General features: G+C 35.2%; 1 protein-coding gene across 2 annotated transcripts in view; it reads right to left on the reverse strand.

Moving 5' to 3' along the window:
- The window catches only part of SCEL (sciellin), a 47,807-nt gene extending 24,364 nt beyond the window's left edge, over positions 1 to 23,443 (reverse strand). The window contains exons 1-8 of one of the 2 annotated variants that reach the window (XM_052664419.1): positions 22,975 to 23,443; positions 15,804 to 15,877; positions 11,417 to 11,534; positions 10,699 to 10,761; positions 10,299 to 10,364; positions 5,349 to 5,417; positions 3,408 to 3,473; positions 1,723 to 1,788 (exon numbers count right to left, since the gene is read on the reverse strand). In XM_052664419.1, the coding sequence (XP_052520379.1) occupies positions 1,723 to 1,788; positions 3,408 to 3,473; positions 5,349 to 5,417; positions 10,299 to 10,364; positions 10,699 to 10,761; positions 11,417 to 11,534; positions 15,804 to 15,846 (491 nt within the window). In that variant the 5' untranslated portion in view covers positions 15,847 to 15,877; positions 22,975 to 23,443. Of the gene's footprint in view, positions 1 to 1,722; positions 1,789 to 3,407; positions 3,474 to 5,348; positions 5,418 to 10,298; positions 10,368 to 10,698; positions 10,762 to 11,416; positions 11,535 to 15,803; positions 15,878 to 22,974 lie in introns of both variants that reach the window. The other variant, XM_052664418.1, reaches the window with a different exon arrangement.
- Between the last annotated feature and the right edge of the window lie 86 nt (positions 23,444 to 23,529).

Below are 23,529 nucleotides of genomic sequence, written 5' to 3' on the forward strand. Positions count from 1 at the left end.
ACAACACACAATTCACAGTCCAGAAAACTCAATTACAATCAGCTGCTTATAGGCTTAGCTTATTTTTTTTTAAGCATTCTGTAAGGTGTTATTCATCCATTAAGACTGAGACAAAGCACTATAAAGTTCATGTGTCATGCTTGAATACAGAAAACTAAAATTAGGTCTCAGAATTAGAAAAGGTTATCAGATTATAAACTCGATAGAAAAATAATCCTTCATTGCTGAACTGCTTTCCTGAAGATAGTAAACACAGCAGAACATAGGCCATTCTCGTACCTGAAGAAAAGACAGTCCTCTGCCCCAGCTGTCCCTAAGACTGATAGTGACCTTTTAAAACTGTGGTTATTAGCATATACACACTTTATTTTCTGAAACTCATAAGCAAATAAAAGGCTCCCCTTTGGCTATTATTAGTTACAGTAATTTTCACAATTTCAAATAGCTTACCCATCCTCCAAGCACTTTTCAAAGATAAACAAATTAATCATTTAATGCCCATCACTGTTTAACCAAGTATGCATGGTAACATCGTAAGATGATTCAAGAATGGCAAGAGTTCATGAAAGCTTCATCAAGAATAGGCCTGTATTTCAGTCATCTCTGTCTGATGAGGGTAGAGAAGTAACTGGATAGTTAGTGCTAAGAAGGACATAGGAATCTTGGGATTTTATTGGAAGTTGGCAAGGTGAAAGCATTCCTTGCTTTCAAAATTACCATGATCATAGTGAGATCCTGAAATTAAATCAGATAAATTCACTGCAGCTGACATATTAAAGTATCTGTTAACTGGCTTTCCAGTGGTTGGTGAGTGACTTTGAATTTTGGCCAAATCCTCTAAATCCTTCTTTAAAGGGCTGCTCTCAATGAGTTCTTCTTTCAGTCTGTATACATATCTGAGATTGCCCTGTCCTAAATGTAATGCACTGCACTTGGTCTTATCAAACCTCATTAGGTTCACGTGGTCCCACATTTCAAGCCTGTCCAAGTCCCTCAGTATGACATCCCTTCCTTCTGTCATATCAACTGTACCACTCAGCTTGGTGTCATCAGCAAACTTCCTGAGGGTACCATCAACACCACTGTCTGTGTCACTGATAAATATGTTGAAGAGCACTGGTCCCAGAATGGACTATTGAGGAGACACTGTTTCACCAGCCTCCATCTGGATAAAGAGTCATTGAACACAACCCTCTGGCTGGACCATCCAAGGAATCTCTATCCATTTTATCCCTCTATCCTCTCTATCCTTCAAATTCATCTCTCTCTATTTTAGAGATAATGATATGGTGTGAGATTCTGTCAAAGGCCTTGCACAGATCCAGGTAGAAGACATCATTTGCCCTTCCTTTGTTCACTGATGCCATCACCCCACCATAGAAGACCACAAGATTGGTCAGTCAGCCCCTGTCTGTCTGACCAAGAGGCATTAAGAGATTCCTGCCCGTATGACTAGTAAGTAATTTCTGAAGTAAAATCACAGAGAAAACATACATGCATTGTAGAAAAATTTAGGAGCACTTATGCAACCTAAAGTCTTTGGCACTTCACATACACCTCCGTCAGTCATGGGCACCAAGCTGATTAGAGCCTAAACAAGTCTTTAGACATGAGATCCTTTTTCTACCCATACCGTCTTACTTAACCCTTGTAGGCTTACATGTGAAATCAGCTCCAGCAAAAAATTACAAAAGGAAGTAACTAATGATCATTAGTACTCACTGCTTGAATTCCACTGCTTCTGTCATGGTCTTATTACTTGAAACTGGGGGAGGCATCCAAGATTGTCTGTCAGTGTTAACAAATAAATGCTTGAGTATTAGTATACGTTATGGGATTGAACAGCAGTTTGAGTCTGTTTCTTCTAGAAAGATCATTAGAATCTCAGAAATGGTGTAGGAATGTCTGTAATGGTTCTTAAATTACTAATATTTTGAAAAAAAAAACTGCATAATTATACTCTTTAGACCATTTTTTAAAATCCAGACAATTGAATGGAATTGGAAATAACATCATAAATTTAATTACTATTGTGTACAATGTATTTTCTGACTCCACATTGTCTTTTCTGCAGTTCAAAATAAGTGGATTGTTCTCTGAAAACACAACAAAATAGAATGTACAAAGCAAACAAGGGTGTGAATACCAACTCAAGAAACATTTTTGGGCTTTTATTACTTGTTTTGTATTATAAGCACTTTCAGCTGTTGCTTTACTTCTTTTCTTGAAAGAAATCTATGATACTACTGATCATATTGTTTGCACATGGAATATGGGAAAAAAAAAAACCAACACAGATAGAAATAGTGAATGGAAAGGATACATAAAGCAGGACTTCATAGCCTTGGAGACACAAGTGAAAGGGATGAGGACCCAAGAAATAGTCTCCTTTACGTTGCCAGTCAGAGATAAGGGAGTGCACAGAACACTCGCTTATGCAGGACAAACACAGATTAATACCTGGCTACATGTCATTGCCATTCCAATCACAGAATACATTTCAGTGAAAACAGATTACTGGGCAACTATGGGATCCACTTGTCTATGAAAGGAACAAGAATCTTCACTGGCAGGTTGGCTGATTCAAGGATCTGGGCCTCGAACTAACGAAGCTAATAAAGCTGTAGCACTTTGTATATTTGCGAGCTACATGATGGAAGAATGCCCCTCAGCTCTCCAAAAATAACACATCAGAAACTTTAGACAGTTGAAAGTCCAGTTGAAGTATTTATATTAATTCACATAACGTGGATAACATGAGTAGCTTGTACATGCTGTCCACCTAGAAAGCTGTGATCTGAATGCTGATACTGAAATGTGGTGGGATGAACAACATGACTGGAGTGCTCTAGTGAGTGGCTGAAAACTGTTCAGAAGGGGCAGACAAGGAAGGTTGCCCTTTATGCAAAAAGATGAGTGAGACAGGGAACCTGACAATAACTGATATGGAGCGGACTGAGGTATTCTACAACATTTCTGTCTGTATTCACCAGCAATTTCTCTTGCTATGCCTCCCAGTTCCCAGAATCTCAAGGCAAGGATTGGAGGAATGAAGTCTTACCCACCACAGGAGAAGATCAAGTTTGAGATAATTTGAAAAACTTGAATGTGTGCAAGTTCATGGGATCTGATGAAATACATCCCAAAGTGCTGAGAGAGCTGATTCCTACAATATTCTCCTGGAGAAGCTGGCAGCCCATGGCTTCAACAGGTACACTCCTTGCTAGGTAAAATTTGTCTGAATGGCAAACTATCTTCAACACAGTACTCTCAGGGGAAAAAAAGCAGAGAATTCCTGGAGTTTGCTAGAGGAGAAAGTTGATAGTGTTTTTTGATACAATTATTAACAGAGGTTTAATACAGTGCTATATGTCCTCTGCCAATCAAACAATGGCAACAATGAATACCTTTTTTTCTTGATTGGAGAAGTGGCAGGAGTATTTGTGGATGATGTATTAGGAGTCCAAGATTGTCTGTTAAGAAAATATACTTCATTCATTCATTTACTAATTCATCTTTAATAGGTGTATCATTTTAAATGAGAAAACAAGGATAAAAAATGACATTTCCCTTATCAGAAAGACATGACTGTGCATAATAAATGATCCAATTATGCTTACATATGCCAAATGAAATTTTGGAAATAACTCAAATGATAATAGATTTCGGATATCTTAAGGAGTTCTCATACTTAAAGAATACGTGTCTTTACTTGCTATCCGAACTAATTTCTGACTTCTGAACATCTGAACTTCTGTACCAGCACTTCACTCTCCAAGTTCTAAAATATTTTTCATATTGTAAATTTTATGCTTTTCACGTAACTGTTAGTGCTGTTCTACTTTATTATATGCCTGTAAAGGAAGCTGACATCCTTCGTATTCCTAACTACATAAATTCCAAGTCAGGGATTTTTCTCATAAATGTTATCAAAAAAGTATTGTCTGTTCTCTTCAGTTCTTAATGACATTAGAATAACTAAAGAATGGAGTTTAAAAAATTATTTCATTGCTGTCTGGCAGGAGAAAATGTATACCACTGAAGTCTCACTTAAGCCCTACTTCAGAACTCATGGTAGTTAAAAAATACTCACAGTATTAAAATTTATCTCCAAACTCTATAACTTAAAAATCCAATTTATATATTTCATGTCATCATCATGACGGTTTACAACATTATGATATAAAATTACAACTTAAAAGAATGACTTCACTTGATGTTTAAAAGGCTTTATTTTGCTCTTCAGAATAAAATCTTGGCACTTTGTAAGATGACATTTAATTCCTGTGCTCAGTTCTCACTAGCAACCATATTTAGTGCAACTTATTTTTGATAGAACCCTATAGGCACTGATGAAGGCACACAGCAATATATTTGTTTGTTTACATTTATAACGATGGCAACTGAGCACTTCTGACTTTCAATTTTTGAATAAAAATTTCAGTTACTAGAGCTGTGCTTTAGAAATTGAATTTTTGAATGTTGTTTAATCATGTTAGATGTATCCTATTGTCACCTCTGAATCATAACATATTTTTTTAATATTATTTCACAGTATTTCTGCTATATTATTTTAAATGAAATATTGGCTTTAACCTGTTTGTAATGAAATCTGAACTTTGGAAAAAATAAAAGCTTCCAAAGAAACCATGAATTTTGTGTTTGATTTTCACTAAAAAAAAAAAAAAAAAAAAAAAAAAAAAATCAGCCTTGCTATCAAAAAATATTTTGTTACAACTTGGTTACCAAGTTTTCCATTGGCCAAAGTTCAGTGATATTTTCCAGTGAAAACCTGAGTCAGATTTTTTTTTCCCCTCTTGACTTTCCTCATGAATTCATGCAGACAAATGCAGAGTTCTAGAACATAACCACAATGAATTGATTTCAAAACATTCTCAGTCTTCGTTTTCTGTATCTGTATTGTATCTAAAACCCTGTATTTCTTAAATAATTGGTATGAAATGTAAATATATAAATCTGTGCTGATCTTTCTTTTAATCTGTGTGGACAAATAGGCAGTTCTAGGAAATAATAATTCCTCCTGTTCTAAAAACAAAGCATCTGAAAGACATCAGTTGAATTACCCACCAAAAGACCCTTTTTTACAGAATGACAGGGGTTGGAAGGAACCTCAAGAGATCATCGAGTCTACCTCCCCTGTTAAAGAGTCCATGGTAACTTAGGCATGGATGGCTGCATTCCAGATGTCAAATGGTGAAATGAAACCTGCTGTTAAGCCATATACCATACTAAGTATTTCTTTATACATTCTCGCTATATTTACAGGTAACTTGGATGATAATATCTGATATATAATGCTTAGATGACAACATTTCCAAAACACTTACCTATTGTTCTGCTTATTATTTAGAGTGGGAGACTTATTTATTTTGTCGATATCACTACTGCCTGGAATTCTGTTTAAAAAGAAAAAGCAAAAATAAACAAACAAAACAGAAATTATTCAAAATACATACTCTAGATCTTTATTTTAAACCACTGAATAAAATTAAAAGATGAAGTATCCCTTTGTCCTGTGTTCAGATTACAAATTTAATAGCACCACAAAAAAGGTACAGAAGAGAAGCTGACAATATAAATGTAGTGCATTCATATCTGAACAGTCTAAGCTCACTGAAAAACTGTTTTAAAAGAATATGATGTTTAGATTCTAAGTGATATATTAAGCCTTATTGCTGTAACAATTAATTTTAGAACAGAATAAAATTGAGTAGAATATATAGCAATTCCTTTTAATTATAACTGAACACTAGAAAGAAAGCAGTGTTTCTCAGATAAACAGTATGTAAGGTAATCTATTTCCATCCACTTCACCATTCCCTGAGAGATGCAGCAGTATGGTTTTCTTTATGGCTTTAGAGATCAATATGATTTGAAAATGCTCTAGTGAAAAATGCCTGACAAAACCTTGTAATGGCCTATAGGAGTACCATCTATCACAGAAGTTATGTTGCTTTACCTTAAATTGATTTTATTATGCCATAACAATTATACTAAGAACTAATCATGACTTTTAAGGCTCTTAAGTATTTTAGAGTTGCTGCCCAAAGCCCTGTCACACTTTCACAGAAAGCATTACGTAGCTATCATAGCTGAAACACAGTTTAAACACTTAAATACTTATATGTATATTTAATCCATAAATGAAATCACAGAATCACAGAGTTGAGGCTGGAAAAGATCTGTGGAGGTCACTTGGTTCAACCTCCCTTGAGTGGTGCCACCAGACTGCTCAGGAGTATGTCCTTTGGTAAGAAGAGAGAGAGTCCAAAGAGCTCAAGTATAAATTGAAGTAAATAAACTACAAATACTAAGTTGAGATGTTTATCTTAAATATTTGGTTAAATTAGTTGAAAAGTATTTTGAACTGCAACTTAATTACACGTGGAAATTACTTAATTCTTGTTACGTACCCCATAGATACATAACTATAGATACAATTATTTCGACATTTATAATCCAATATTATGTACAAAACCTTTTGTAAGCTGCCTTCAGCCAGAAATCACAGAAGATGGTTGTATTTAAAGAAAATCCTTCAAAGACACTGGGACACAATCTGTTCTTTCTTTAATTCTTAAACTTAATTGCTCAAATATCTATGTCATTATATGGCTGTCTTGTAACAGTGACTGGCAGCTACAGTTTCCCAAAAGATCACTAGAGGTCTCACTAATCTTGCAAACTGTACTGTGGATGCAAACATAAGTGTTGTAATTAATTCACTGAACAAGCATTTCATTAGAGTTTCATTTCCTATTTTCAAAAATTTAAGCAAAGTACTTTAAGTGGTGATATAGTAATAATTCTAGGTCAGACTTAAAGAGTCCACCTGGCATCCATCTGGCTGTTCAATGTAGTAATGTTTTGAAAAAAGTAAAAGAAGTTAACTGTAAAGTTAACTTTTCCATGTACAACTTTTCTGCTTCTGATAAGCAGTGGTGGAAGAATATACACAGTTTGTACACACACTGCTATCTACAACAGACACCTCTGGATTAATGATGCATTTATTCATTGGTTTTTCTGAACCAATTTAAATATCTAACCTCCACGTTATCGTGCAATAGTGACACCTAAGGTTAATTTGTGTTAACAAAAAAACCCAAATATTCTTTATTTTCTTTGAACTGTTATTTAAATCGAGTTATTTTTATCGAGTATCTCATCATTCTTAAAATAAAGCAGTCAAATTCCTTCCTTACACACTTTCCCTACGTTATATTCTTTGCCAAGCTAACAAAATGTTTTCTCTTCGGCCATTCCATGTATGAAAGCTATTCTGTACCTATAGACATATTTACTGACATCTCCCTTTACACATAAGTAAAATATTGCATAGTGTGTTCAAGATGTGAAAAATTGGTTAGTACCACTGAATAGTAGTTTATCTTCACATCTTAATATTACAATTTTTCTCTGATATATGAAGTATAGAACTATGTGCCAGTATATGTGCATCTACTGCAGTCAAACTACAGATTTCTCACAACTCATCTACTCTTTTGCTTGCAGCCAATGGTGCAAACATGTAGACAGCCCCAACATCTCTTCCAGCTCCTTGATACTGAAACTGATGTTCAAATTTTGCGAATACTGGGTTATCATAGAATCATATAATTGCTTGGATTGGAAGGGATCATTTAGTTCCAACCCTCTTGCTATTGACAAGGATACCACCCACTAGATCAGGATGCTCAGGGCCCTTTCCATCCTGACCTCGAATGCCTCCAAGGTTGAACTTAGGATATCAAACAATAATGTCCTTGAATATGGAAATGACAGGAGTTGGGAAGCATATCTGTACTTGAAATCTGCACGCGTTCTGCACAGTAGACTGCAATTTTACAACATCCTAGCTAAACAAAAAGTATTTTACTTGTAAGCACCCGAGAAATCTCCAGTATGAAGGTAATTTTTCTCAAAGCTGTCAAGCTATGAACAATGCTTTAGATTTTCTTTTACATTCCATAATCATAAAAGACATTTTTCAGCTACACATTTTAGCTTTGAGGAAAAAAAAATAAAATAATGAATGATTCTTTTTTTACACAGAAAACTAAGAAATATTGCTAGTCTGAAAACTGCTGTATTCTGATCTTGAGATTTCTTTAGTGCTGTTATTCTTGCCAGAAATAATTTTTAAGAAAATAAGGGAATTGTACCTGGTGGAAAACATCCTTTACCAAGGAACAGAAATACCTAATTGAACTGCAAGCTACAAAAAGGAGCTAAGAGAAGATACATCACTACACCCTTTTATGCCTCAGGTTGCAAATTTGAGAAGATGCAGAACACATGGTTCATATTCACAGAAGTGCCTTCTGGCAATGGGTGTGTATGAATTAATCCTGAAATTACTGATATCACAGATTTGAGAAGACTAACGATGACTGAGAAAAAAAACAAACAACTTGACTACCTACTTCCTCATTTTTATCATTTTAACATAGAACCAACATTATTCACTTAATTCCACATCAGTTATCAGAAATGTTCATTCACATATATGAACATTTCTTTATTTTTTTGTCACCTGTTGCATATTAATAACAATTTATCTTAGATATTTGTGCGTATGAGAACACAGGGAGCTAACAACCTAAAATAATTCAGGCATCTTTAATATCATAAAACAGAAATTCCCAGTTGGACAGAGATGTTCAGGACAATACTTTTCGTCAACACTATAGAAAGTGGAACTGCCCTATGGCTTCCAAACTAGCAGTCAGAGCTTCTATTCTGAAAAATAAGGCCTTAAATTTGTTTTTGAGTCAATGAGTTTGTGGGTAAGAATGACGGTAGATACAGTCTGCTTCCATTTCCGAACAGATTCCTAGAAAATTCCTCATTAAAGACTATTAAATAAACTAAACTACTATGTGGTAATAGAGTTCTTTCATGCACAAACAACTGGTTAAAAAGTCAGGAATATAGGTTTGGAATAAATGGTATTTTATTCAGAGTGGAAAGTGAGATCTGTACAAGACCTGAGTTTTCCATATATCTGGAAATTATCTGGAAAAGAGAAGCCAGACAATGTTGCTTGCCAATTACACTAACTCATGATAATCAAAGCAAATGCTGACTGGCAAGGCTTTCAGAATCATGTGTTAAAATACTAGATTTCTAAAATGGCAGGTGATGTTCATTTTTCTTAGATGCAAAATAATGCCTGCCAAGAAAAACAACTGATCTCTGAACTAGCTATTCTCACTCAAGAAAGAGGTCTTATAGTTATAAAGATAATATTGTGAAAATGAGCTCAATTCTCAGCGGTACTCAAAAGAGCAAATTCATTATGAAGTATGAGAAAAGATATGGCAAATGAACCAGAAACCATTGCTATATTCCTGTACATGTGTAAGGTGTGCTCTGAGGTGGACATTCCGTCAAAAAGACTAACATGGAGATAGAAAAGATATGGAGAAAAGCAGTAAGTAAAATAAAGTTATAGGCTCACTTCTTCATGATGAAGGAACAAATACAGTAGAATTCATCAGACTATAGAAGAATCACAGAGCACTGTAGCCCATTTTATTCCAGCTTTCTATTGACACAGTAAATGTAATGCAATCATTTGTCATTGTAATGCAGTCATTTGTCTTACAACACCATAAATATGGTCATCAAACAAAATTATAAAGTACCAAGATCCAACCATACAGGTCCATGTTTTCTACAAAGTGTGCATTAAATTCTGATAAGTGATAGGGCCTTGTTGATAACAGATACTAATTGCGGACTGAGTTTTGAAGATTTTTTGCAGAAACAATCTGCAAATACTGTTGTGATCATGTCTTAAAGAACTACACAGAAGTTAACACTGATAAGAACATTTAAATTAAGCACCTTTAAGATACCTGTATGGTACTGATATTTATGTTGATCATAGTATGAAGTGGCAACAAGAATTTGGAAAGAACTAATTATTAGACATGTGCTTAACTGTTGGAGATAGGATGCTGATTTACAGTTTGAAAAAAAGGAAACTGGGAAGGAGTAAATGGGTCATCTGTGTGGAGGTGTTTACTTTTATGAGCACAAGAGTCCACATGAACTGATACAAGGCAAGAAGAGCAAGATTTCAAAAAGAACCTTTTCCCAAATCACATTTCCATTTGTCTAATTTACAATTCATGCAAAAATCAGTCAAATTCTTCTACTTAGTAAATAGAAAAAAAGATACATAATTTATCTCATTCATATCTTCATATTTGAGACTACTTATATGTATGAGAGTCACAAAATTAAATACATATGAAAAACATCTGTACCTGTCCAAGTTAGTATCGGATCTGTATCGTCCAAGTGCAGTTTTCTGATCTTCCTTTTCATTTGCACTACTGCCATAAAAAAGGTTAAAAATGACACATTTGTCACTGTTTAATTAAACAACTCATCACATGTAAAACAATATAGAAAATGAATTAAAGTCTCATACGGAATTTTAGACTGTTCAGGTGTTAATAAATCCAATTATGTACCTACTGCAATCATCAGCTTAATAATTATGTCAGATTTAAAATGAGAACAGATTTACAGTGGTAAATTAAAGTCACATTTATAATGGATTATTATTTAAAGAAAGCTCTTGATATAAACAAGTTATAATGGAAGGGTGTTGCGTTTTCTCCGTCAGTATCATCAGAAAGATATTTAGATAAGCTACGATACCTGTGTAGGCTATCTTGGGATTTATATTGGTTAAGCACAGCCCTTCCATAGTTTTCATCAGCGCTACAAGGAGAATAAAGACAGTGGTTAGTTTAAATTTGAATACCAACAATAGAAAAACGTGTCTTGGCAAAAAATTTCTGTCCTCAGTCAGATTTCATAGCCATTTACTACCACTATAGCCACACCAACTACAGAACTCCCTATTAGATTACTCCAAACATTTTGGAATATGAATTATCTCTTCCTGTGTGCTCTTTGTGAAGGGCCTGGTCTCTAGGTGGAGTTTCTACTCTAATACAAGCACCATTTTGCATTACAGTAAATTTCAAATGATTCTGACTTTACTAAGTTCCTTAGAGGAATTTGTCAAGGTTTACAGTCTTCGGACCTGTGAAAAAGAGTAGGATGGTATTCTTGGAACATACCAACAGGAAATGTGGGACTTTTCATGCAAAGCACAGGCCTGAGATGCTCAATACATCTCATTAAATACTCAGTGCACAGAAGTCCTACTACAAAACAGTCACTGAAAGTCCAACAGACTAATGTTCCATGACAAAATGAATATTTCATCAAGATGAGTAAATAATAGTTATTTTATGAGATCTATTTCATTTTTGGTAATATAATTCATGAAAAAGTAGACATTCAAAGAAAATATTTACTTAGCATGATAACCTGAAGACGGAAGAAATGTACTTCAGATCTTTCCTACCTTTCCTCTTCAGGTCTCTTCTTTATCCAGCTGTTATCCTGCAAAAGGGTCCGTCGCTTGTTAACATCATGATTAGCTTGCTGTCTGCTTTTAATTGCAACAGAAGGGCTCTTCTTATCTACAAATGCAGAGAAACATGTCTTGAAAATGAAGGCAAGAGAAAGCTTTGGAAACCTTCACTATTAAAAAGTACTGTTAAAAAGGGTGAAATCTGTGAAAGTTCAGCTTTTTTACCACCAGAAAAGAAAAAGCACAAGGAATATGTTTGATGATCTTGTTTAGTGCAGTCCGTTTCCTTGAAAAGTTTGTGACTTAATGCTTTCAACTTTAAAAGGAATGCAGAAGGACAGTTTACCAAATTGAATTCAGTTTCATCCTCAATATGAAGCAGCTTGGGATATGTTTTTAACTCTAAACATATATGACAGATCTGATAGATGAATTATGAAATATAAATACAATGGTTTTTCTAGGGGCAAATGTATGATTCCCATTTCTCAAGGGAATCTGGGTTATGTGGTATCTGTATTTTTAGATGTGGGACAGGATACCAATTTCAAGTGAAAGCTAATCTGGAAATGATCACATGGTCATCCACCCACATCCAGCCCAACTTCTCTGAATTTTCAGGTTCCTCAAAAGGCTCAGACTCCCTCTGAAGCTTTTCCCTCAGTGGCTTAATTAACAAGGTTCTCTGTTCTAACCAACTATCTAGTTTTGCTTAACTTTTTCTAAATGTAGTATTTTTATGTTTTCAAAGGTTTTCAAGAGAAATAGTACAACAAACATGCACACGTATATAATTTTTATTTACTTATGCAAACAACCTAAAACAATGCTGATATCTAGTATATTGAGTAACTAATAATATGATGTTCACTTGATCTGTGAGAATATATGTTCTTCATTGTATTAGAAAGCTAATCTTTATTTCCTTTGGTTTCTCTTTATGAGGAGTTTGCCCCAGGAACAAAAATATTTAAACTATTATCCATTATTTCCATTTCTTTTTCTTCCCACTGAGTTTCATACCATCCTCTTCTTTGAAGTGGAATGGAATATTTTTTTGCCATTACAACATTTCTCTTTAAAATGCAGGACTAGAAGCTGAGCCCTATTAGAAATTCCACATTTTCCTGGTGAAAAAAAAAGGTGAAGTATTAAATACAAAAAATCTTTATCAATGGCATCCAGTTAGTCAACAACCTGACTCATGAAAAACGCTGAACTTTTCAGGTTTTCCTTCAGAGACCTTAATGATTTTCTCCATGAAATACTAATTTCCAAGCAAAAGTAGTTACATACCACATTTCAGGAGACATTATTATCTGATATTCAATAAGGACATTCAATTTTAAAGGAAGATCACACTTCACAGTCCATATTGTGCATTTTTCAATGCTGTATTTTGACATTTTGCTGTGATTATAAGAAAATGTAGCTCTTGCTTTTGATTCAAGATCATCAGCTGTAGTGGTAACTTGAAAAATGATAAATAACATGAAAAATGACAAAAAAGTAAGTGAGCGGTACATTGAATCATAACAGAACACCAAAAGATTTATTTTAAGTGACAGTGGCCAAGATTTATCTTTCAAATACATTTCTTCATGAAAAAAGCATACTATAATACCATGAAAAAAAGTCATCTAACTCTGTACTTAACTGCAGACCAAACTGTGCCTGTTCTTATTTGTTCTTTTTCATTGCAGATATGTCCAACCACCAAATAAAAGAAGGCTGGTGAAGCAATTCAAGGATTGGACTCCTTATCATTTGTATTTACTCAGCTGTAGGCACGTTCTCTGCTTCTTTGTTGAACTAGCTCTCTCCAAGACTAAGTGCTACAGAAGGGACAAACATTTAAAAGGCATGGATGTGAGAGTATAGATGTGTATTGCTGTCTCTTGGCCTTGATCCCAAAATTTAATTTTATTTTTAGAGCAACAAAGATGCATCCCTTTGTGACTATTACAAAATGAATATGCACATCAAAGCTAGATGTTCAAGAACGTGTTGACAGTCACAAATTAAGATCAGAACATCATCTGTCCTTACTGCGTAATTTCTGTACCAGTCTGTTCTCTTACACTTAAACTAGTTTCTTTCTTAAAAATATTTATTGAAACCTGTGCTAAAGACTTCAAAAAATGAAAATACCGCAGCCTTCCCTGCATAGCTCCTATGGTTCATTGAAATATCTACTGAAAATTCACTTCATTTCTTGCAAACAGAAGAGAGGAAGGAACTTCATCAGTTTAAACAATGTCATTGTCTCATAGTCACTGCCAAGAATGGATATAGTTGTAATTGGCAAGCAAAACTGTATTAAGGGCATTTGCTCAAAATATTTATTGTTTTGAGTATACTGATGCTATTAGCAATGACTGGAACATACTAGAGACTTGGATGAAGACACAGAAAAAAAACAGACTACAATCAAAAATCAAGGACTTGAATGAAGATGTAATATCAAGAACTGTGGCTTCCTATTTTCATAAATACGTAGATATTTTCAATTTGGTGCAATCATTTGCACTGGAAAAAAATCCAACACTTTAATTCATGAGAGTAGGAAAAATATGAGTTCAAGTATATGCATTCCAGAGATAAAATTTCTCTTTGGCAAGGAGTGGAGGTAACTCCAGCATTCCTTTCATACTTGCAGTTTTTTGCCAGAGCAGCTTTCAACTGTGCAATAAATCTGAATCTGTGCTTTGCTTGAAGCCACAACCTCCTCTAAATCTTGAACTGAAGACAGGAACATAACATGTTCAAGAAGTACTCAATATGAATCCAGTTATTAACTTGTTATATGGAACCTTTTTTCTATTCTAATGACATTTTATGAAAACTCTTATCATCTAACCCAAAATCATTTGGATTTCAGAGAAAAAATGGCTTTTTTAAATTGTTCAGTGCACATAAGGCTTCAGGAGACCTCCTATAAAAGCAGCAGCCAAAGGATATAAACTGTGTTTATTTTTCAAGAAATATTACAAGTTATTTGCTAGTGCATGAGGCCTACACTTTGCTGAACAGCATTCATTTCTAATCTAATCAGCTACCTCCTAAGTTTCAATTAAAAATTGAATACATATCTGATGCAACCATGTAGGTCACGTGAGCACAGGTAGATAGAGCATACTCTCTTATTTTGGCAATAGTTTATGTCATTATCACTGTACAGATTTGAATACAGATGCCTCTAGTCACTTATTCATATACTGTTTCTTCACTATTTCAGCCTTAATCTTTTCAGCAGGGCTTGAACAAGGGAACAGAGGAATTACTTCCCAAACCCAAGTGAATTCAGCCAGAGTTGATGAACATTCAGAATAAAGCAAAATACTGATTTTCAGTATGCTCAAGGGCATGGGTAATACAGCCTGTTTCAGACTGCATGCCTCCAGCATTTCCAGAGGCCATTTCCAGTTTTGCTGCTCTTAGGAAGCCCTCCTCAGAGGGCAGAATGCTTGCTCCCTTCCTGTCTTTTGCCTCTATACAGCAGGGCTGCCTTACACTGAGTACTGCCTACAGAAAATGGCAACATCAGCACAAGCTCTTGAAAGTTGTAAAAAGGAAAATACACAAATAAAAAAGTTTTTTTTTGCAGTCAATCCATTGGTTAGGCTGCACAATAGTAATACCTGTGGTTAAGCTGCCTTCCAGCCCTGGTCAGCCCTAAAAGCATGGCCGTGGCCATCTTGATGCTCTAAGACCTTTAGTGTCTCACCAAAGGCAGGCCCTCAGGCACCTGAAAACAGTAAATCTTTAGAAATATTATGTCCCATCTGACAATGATTAAACAACTTTTCTCCCTTCTCCCTTCCATTCTAATTTTCCACAGTTCCTTATTTTCTCCATTGAAGTCAAAGGGCAATGGATGGCCCAGCTGCCATGTTCCCATGGGATTTCCACAGCAACCAGGATACCATGGGAAACTGCCATCTTGTATCACATTGCCTGAATATGCTACCCAGCACAGTATTTCGGCCTAAACCTCTGCCAGAAAAAGCATGACATGACACAGAATCACAGAATAATAGAATCATTGAGGTTGGAAAGACCACCAAGATCATTTAGTCCAACCATCAACCCATCACCACAGTACCACTACTGTCACTCAGCATGACATCTAGCCTTTTCTTGAAAATCTCCCAGGATAGTGACTCCACCACCACCCTGGGAAATCTGTCTCAATAAACTTCTCTTTGCAGCTGTAGTGAGTCCAACTGCATATGACTGTCAAAGGGTGGTCACTGCTAGTGTTGCTACCAAAGAGTGCTGGTGTGCCTTGGAAGGGAGCTGTTCAATGGGCACAGCAGTGCTTGCAAACAGTAAGTGGGAGAAGCCCCAGGAGAAACTGAAGGATATTTAGCATTACCACTTTGATTAGGAGACTGCTTTCGTATGCTGAAGGCTGACATTTTCTTCAATAGGGTGTCCTTCTGTGGGAATCTAAAATAAAACACGAAAAAGAAAAGATGGCAGTAAGATTAGGAATCAGCCTCGAAGTCAGAGTAAATACATATGCCACTTTGATCAGCTCCTTGGACAAGTTTAGTAAGATAGAATGGCTTAGAGATAGCTGCAGCCTTCTTTGAACTGAAGTTCAGACATGGTATTCACTTTTCCATCCCTCATTAAGACAATATATAATCCTGCCCTGCATCTGTGCTCATCTTTCACTTCTTGTCTGGACTTCTTCCCTGAGAACATACGTGGTGATGAGAGCCTTCAGAGGAGAAGACTCAGGTGGGAAGATGATATCAGCCTGTGGCTCAGAGAGCTGCCTGGAGCACACGTGGGCTCACCCAGCCCTGATGACAGGTCTCACAGCTTCAGTGGCCTGCAGCTAACAGCAGGGCTCTGAGGACAGAGCAGGAGAAGGAGGAAGAGGTGGTTCTTCTGCCCTGCAGCAGTTCACAAGTCACTGACTTCTTTCCCTGTCTGGAACGAGGTTAAAAACAAGCCTGCAAATATGCTGATTTAAAAATATATATGGGAGTTGAGTCATGCAAAAATTTCATTATGTGATTTGAAACTTTGATTATCAGTCTTATATTGAAAATATCAAGTGGAACATAATGATATTTTAATAACCAAAAAAATTCCCTTAAGGAAAAAAAGAAAAAATAGTAACAAGAACATAATAATGTGTACATGATACTCTTTAGCAAACAATTTTCTGTTTGAAAAGCAGGATTTTCCAAGAAAACAATGTTAAGCTGGGATTTTCTCAACCCAGTCCACTGGTCAGGTTGCTAAGATTTAGAGCAGGACAAGAAAACAGTTTTTGTGACAGAGACATTCATTGACAAGTCACAAACTTTCTCTGAGTGACACTGTTGTACCTTACAGATGTAAACAGGAGATTGACAGACTAGAGCGTGTGGCTGTTTCTTTACTGATGGAAGGCAGTGGTGTCAAATTTTGGCAGAAGCTTAGCAAAGGTATTAGAAATAATGATGAAATGAAGGTATGGAAACAAAATCAACCAGTGGATGCCACAGTGAATTTCACTTAGAGCATATTATTCCTTTGTATGTTTCTGCTGCCAAATAATTATTAAAAGAGCTTATGATGATCAAAAAAGGAAAGCATTGACAAATCTTACTATAAAGTAAATGCATATAAATTTAAAAATAGTATTGAAGAACAAAAGTCCTCATCTGTCTTACTGAGCTGTGAAATTCCAGATGTTTAGAAGAGTTTAAAATTCTGAAAGCAGACTAGAAGACTCTGAGCCACACTCCTTTCTTTTAGTTGTTAGTACCAAGCACGTATTGACAAAGTTCATGTAGAAAACACGTCACTGCTGGATCTGATTTTCACCCAATAAAAATATGTTCAGGTCTATAGTGAGCCTTATTTATTTTGCAGCAGGTTACAAAATACCTTTCAAAATTACTGATACAAGGTTTTAAGTAGATGTGTACTGAATTTCCTGGGAACTGTTCAGGCAATCTATTTTAAATAATGAATATTCTTGCTATACATTTTCCTGAACTGTCACAGTCATATGAGAAAAAAAAAAAAAAAAAAAAGATGATAGTTCTGATTTATTTATATTTTCAGCTATATTTTCAACTTAGCAACCACTGGACATCTGATACTGCTCTTTATTTCAGTCAGTTCCTGGATAATAAGAAGCTTGACATTTCAGTATGTCAGTGAGTGCTGGCACTTTTTCATCTGGAGAAATAAAAGTAGTTTCTATAGAAGGAACTTCCATTTATTTTCCATTACAGATTTTAAAAGATATTTTCTAAGGGAAGAGTATCATAAAACATCAAAGAGCCTTCTTTTGTCAAGATCAGATCAAATGTGGATATTCTAAGGATTAAAATTTCCAGTTAAAAATTTGTACTTTGCATTTGAAATATTTCTCATTAAAACAGCAGGAAATTGCTATGTAGACTTCACAGCATACTGCTGCCTTTTTTTTTTTTTTCCATAGATTCATGATGGAAACTGAATTTTTTCACAGAACTAACAGGAAGTATCCTTCCTACGCCTTTGTTAAAAATAAAAAAGAAAGCCACAGATATTAGTTCAGAAAAATAAATTATCCCCAACGCAAACAGAAATCACATGCTTTCAGACTTGACTTTAAAATCTACAGAACAACTAAAAATGCATTGAGAATAGTGACTTTGAAAACAACTGCAAAACAGGCTTTCTATTCCCTCTTACATCCATGCATGACAAAACAAAGTCCAGCAGAGAACTGAGAGCACTCCACAGTGAGTCTGCTTCTTTCATTCTTCATCTTTTAATTGAAGCTGTGTGTCATCTCATCCTATATTCAGTTTGCATTGTTGTAAAAAAAATATTTCTGTTGCACATGCGTACAGCATCCAAAATAAATTACTACCTAGTCTTCAAGCCCCAAAGTAGAGTGCATCAATGAGTGTTAGAAACAGCTCAATACCTTTTACAGACAGCACTGAAAAAGCGTCAAGCATTCAGAAGTTCCAAACCCAGGCAATTTAGCCTTACAGCGCAATGTCATGTTGTCCTCAAGGTTTATGTATTGCTTTTGTACTTTTAAGTTGTATATTTAAGATTAATCCATTACAATTTTGAAATGCAAATTAAAAACCCTTCTAATTTGGTCTCTGCACAGATGATGAAGAGTCATCAGAGGAAGAATTAGATTTCAAGATCTTAAAAATGGAAAGAATCTTGCATAAAGAGGCAGGATAAAATTCAAAGCATTTTTTTCTTCGTCTTCACTATTACATAAAAGTGTGTGCATCTGCATATGTGAAAAGAGGAATGGACAGAAAGCTATGAGAATCACATTAGTTTGAAAACTTAGACTTATAAAAATCTAAAATCAACACACTATTCACACAGGTCAGTGAACAGTTTATCATCATCCCATAACTATGAAGACATTAAAAAAAAAAAAAGTTTTTAACTTCTAAAATCAAATTGTGAGAAAGAGAAGCTCTAGTCTTCTATAGTATAGTAGTAAATTACGTTCAGGTTTTCTTAATAAGAGCTCAGCCACTGAAGCCAAACAACTCTGTTGGAATGCAAAATAAAAACAAACAGGAATGCTGCTTCAGTGCAAATTTGAATTTAAAAACAGCGTCAGTAAACTTTAAAAGAAAATGAAAACTGCCCAAGCCAGTCCAATGAGCTACTCCCAAAAGGTTTTACGGCATAGCAGTTCTTTATTCAGAATTCCCCACATTTTTTGAGAAATTTAAACACAGTTTAATCCAGAAAAATATCTTCAAACATGACTTTAGAGGTAATCAAATGCCTCTTCAAGCTGGTGGTAGAACCACCATAGAATAATAGAATCCTTAGAGTTGAAAGATGACCTTTAAAGGCCATCTAGTCCAACTCCCCTGCAACGAACACTTAACTACATCAGATTCGCCAGCCTGACCCTGAATGTCTCCAGGGACTGTGCATTCACCACCTCTCTCAGCAACCTCTTCCAGTACCTCACCACTCTCACTGTAAAAGATTTTTTCCTTATATCTAACCTATGTCTTTAAGCTTGAAATCATTTCCCCTTGTTCTGTCACCACAGACCCTGCTAAAGAGTCTGTCCTCTACTTTGCCGTAGCTTCTGTAATAAGTTATTCAGAAAGCAGCAGAAGTCAACATATAACCATGTTCATAATTCTACATCTCATTTCCATGTCTTGATCAGCAGAAGACCTCAGGCTGCCATAAATGTTTAAAGTTAGACCTTCTAGTTTTCAGCTAGTCTGAATACTCCCATACTTCAGAGTCCTCTTGCCTTCCTTGATTTGGTCTGGGCTGTAGCTTTCTATATGATTAGGTTTCACATTTACACATTTAAAAAAAAAATAAACAAACACAAACAGGAATAATACAAGCATTTTGCATAAGAATCATTTTTTTCACATTAGACTGAATTAGTTACAGCCAAACAGTGTTTCTGTTCTATAGCTTCTAGCTATGTGAGTGATTAAGATCTTATTCATAAATATTTATATTACAGAGAAACATTACATTGCTTCTTTCCCCATCTTAAATATACTGCATATTATCACAGTGCATACGTTGTTCATTGAAGTAGATCTAAAAATGTAGTGGCAGGTACATCCTCTTTTCTGAAAAGTCAGAAAATTGATTCTGTTTTCAAGCATATGTGTACTGTATCCTTGCAGTTTCAACTTTTCAAAAACACCAGATCCCTGCCATATGAAAGTAAACAGGCACTTCTTTCTTTATCCCAAATACAACACTTTCCACTAAAATCTCATCTTGAAGCACTATGCTGCTCTAAAGTAAGGTGGAAATTTGGTATTTTTTAAGTATTTATAGCTCAAAATTTTAGAGTCATTCAAGTAGAAATTTAACAGAAAGGTTAGAAAACTAATATTCCACATCCTTAGTGTTTTAAGCTATTTACTTCCCTTCACTTAAACCAATGAGAAATTCTGAACAAAATAACTACACTGGTGATTGAATAAAATGAAGGTTTACTTTGGTTTAATCTTTTTTATACTTTTTCTCCATAGGCACTGTTGAAGTTAATGCTCTAACTCATAACTTATCCTTCATTTATATAAAAGGAGTGTCAAAGATATGATATATTAAAAAAAATCTCATCTGATCATATTTAATCACAGTACCACATTAGTAAACATTGTTATTTCATCTTGAATATAGTAAAATCTTTATTTCTCTTGAGTATAGTAAGACCCAGATGTGTGAGCAGCAACTGATTGAAGTCACTTCATCTTGATAAAGGATAAAGATCGCAAAACTTTGAAATAAGGTACTGGGATACACATCATTACAATTCTAGATAGATAACCATACATATGAGATGCAATCTGGATGGTCTGGAAATCAGCTGTTTCTACATCCATCATTTCTCCTCAAGTGAATGTTTATCATGATCCTATCAAAGGTTGTGACTGTTTGTCAGACTTGACTAACTATACATAAATAAGAATTTGTATTTCTAAACATGGGTTCACTTCCTGGTCATGGACGAAAGCTGTTTTTCAAGTCCCCATCACAGCAAGAGATAGCCAAAGCTGTATCACACTTTGTACGGCCAACCTTGCCTTATTAAGCATATGACTTAAAGGGTCCAGTATGGCAGGTGCAGATCTGTATGTATAATGGATGCTGTGCTCTTCTCTCTCCAAAATTACCACCAGCACCTGTTACCACAGTTCAAGACTGTAGTTCAGGACACAAAATAGAAAAAATAATGCTGTTGTTCAGTGTTAATCCTACAGGCATCTTAGCAGCACACATTAACTTACTGCTCCCCTCCACCCCCCGCCCCGGGATTGGGGATAGAATCAAAGAAAACAAAGTAAAACTGGTGCGTTGAGATAAAAATATTTACAAAGATAATAGGAAATAGTTGTAATTATTACATATATATATAATTGTATATGACAAATGATGCACAAGCAACTGCTCTCCATCCCTCAGCTAGTTCGCTGAGCAGCAAAAGAGAGCCTGATGAACTCACACTCCCTTCAAAACTCCTTCCACTTGATGACATGTGGTTTAGAATATCCCTTCAGCCAGTTTAAGTCAGCTGTCCTAATTCTGTTCCCTCCCAGCTTCTTGGACCTTTTGCTGAGAGTGGTGTTGGCTCTGTGAAACACCGCTTAGCTGCGACTATAAACATCAGTGTGTTAACATTGTTTTTCTCCTAGAATCAAAACAGAGCACTATGCCAGACACTCTAAAGAAAACAATTCCACTCCAGCTGAATCTAAGGCACTCAGTGCAGTACCAAGTGAGTAGTCAAAGCTTAACACTGAACATGTGAATATCAAAATTGTAACTGAAATGTTTATCTGGCAATTTATTAACTTTTCTGTACTTTTGCTGAAAACCACAATAAAAGATAACTACACTTATTTTGTAGACCACAATTTTATTATTTTGTAGACTACATTTTATTTTGTAGAATGTTTTGTATTGAAGAACAATAAAAACACATTCCTAGAATATTTTTCTTCTTGAGATTCATATCAGATAAAAAGCAATATAACACATTTTTAAACTTCTGGAAAGAATACAGTGTGTATAAATGAATATTTTACTACATAATTTGGGCCAGAGAATTCATAACAGCCTTTGTAAAGAATAGGAATAACATGCACATACATAAAGTTACACTAGACAAGGTTAGAACAAGCAAGGTTGGACCAGCGAACACACAAATGTAAGACAGAAGTCATTCATCTATTTGTAGCAGAAAGAGCTCTCAAAACTGGTTTTTCAGGATGTGGGTGGAGAAGATTCTGTTTTGAAAGAAATTATGCCTTGGAACTGTCCCTAATGTATGCCAAAAATCAACTGCTAAGACAGAACCCAAATTTGTATGTGCTTTGTAACTAGAAATATTGATCCATTTTAAATGTGTGTAGTTGTTTTAATGGGGTACAGAAGGTATTTATTTTAGATTTTTTTATTAATCTATTTCCTTTCATTTTGCAACATTTCTAATAAAGAACTTTTCCTGTTTATACATGAGTTCACATCATACTGTGGCTAAATCACTGTATCACAGAAGAACAAGCTATACCTTATGCAAAGGTAGAAATTAATTCTTAATATTTCATGAGTGGTTTGTTCTTTAGAAAAATCTATTGCTATTTTCTTTTGAAAAATCTTATAACTAAAGCAAATTCGAGTAAATTATATTTTAATAGACTTCACTTCATTTTAGATAAAAATTCCAAAGAAACAGTAAAGAAACAGTAAGTCAAGTCATAGAGTAAAAGTGACAAAATGACATTAAAACAACCATTTGTGAAAAGGGGTCTGAACTGCGAGTTCATCATCAAAGAACTACAATTAGTAATAAAAAGTAATTAATCATGTAATTAAGACAGTATGGGCAAGAGAAGATTTCAGAAATGTGGAGGGAATTTTGAAGACTTAAACTGAGACACACGAATTTTCATAGCACATTGACTTGTTGAAAAGATTCCTTAAAGCTGGACACTGCAAAATCACACAGCATTTGAAAATGGAGGACTTTAAATACTTGGTATATATAAGCATAAAACAAATGCTCTTACCTAGATACGGTAGAAGTCAATGTCCTAGCGTGGTTCAGTATGGTAAGTCAACCTGGAGATACCTGGAAGTGAGGTACAATCAAAGCAGATAGAGAGCTGAACTGTTGTTCTCCATCCAGCTGCCTGAAAAGTCAAGAGACTTCTACTTCAGAGGCTGAGTCACTTAAGGAGGAGGCAGGAGGTGTGGAAAAGGGTGGCACCTTGTAGAAATACCAGATCAATTAAAAGTACTGGGAAGTTGTTATACTTCTGTGCTTGCTGTACTTTTCAAGTTCAATAGGGCTGGGCTTCGCAAAATAAAATGCTTCCACATGCCTTGAAACTGAAATCCAAGCAAAGCTTGAAGCAATATACCAATCTCATTAGGATTTTCCACAGACACATATATTGCAGAGCTTTAGCACTGTCTCCCAGATAGAGGGTTTCAGGTATTTACACAGGCACACAAAAAGAAATGGTGCATTTCATCACAGGCAAACTCTACAGAAGTGGAGAAGGCACTGTATACTGATAAACATTAGGTATTTGCTCTGTCAGAATATGTGGGCAGAGGCA

This window comes from Tympanuchus pallidicinctus, unplaced genomic scaffold (genome assembly GCF_026119805.1).
Source record: "Tympanuchus pallidicinctus isolate F22 unplaced genomic scaffold, pur_lepc_1.0 scaffold6, whole genome shotgun sequence".
Taxonomy (NCBI): Eukaryota; Metazoa; Chordata; class Aves; order Galliformes; family Phasianidae; genus Tympanuchus; species Tympanuchus pallidicinctus.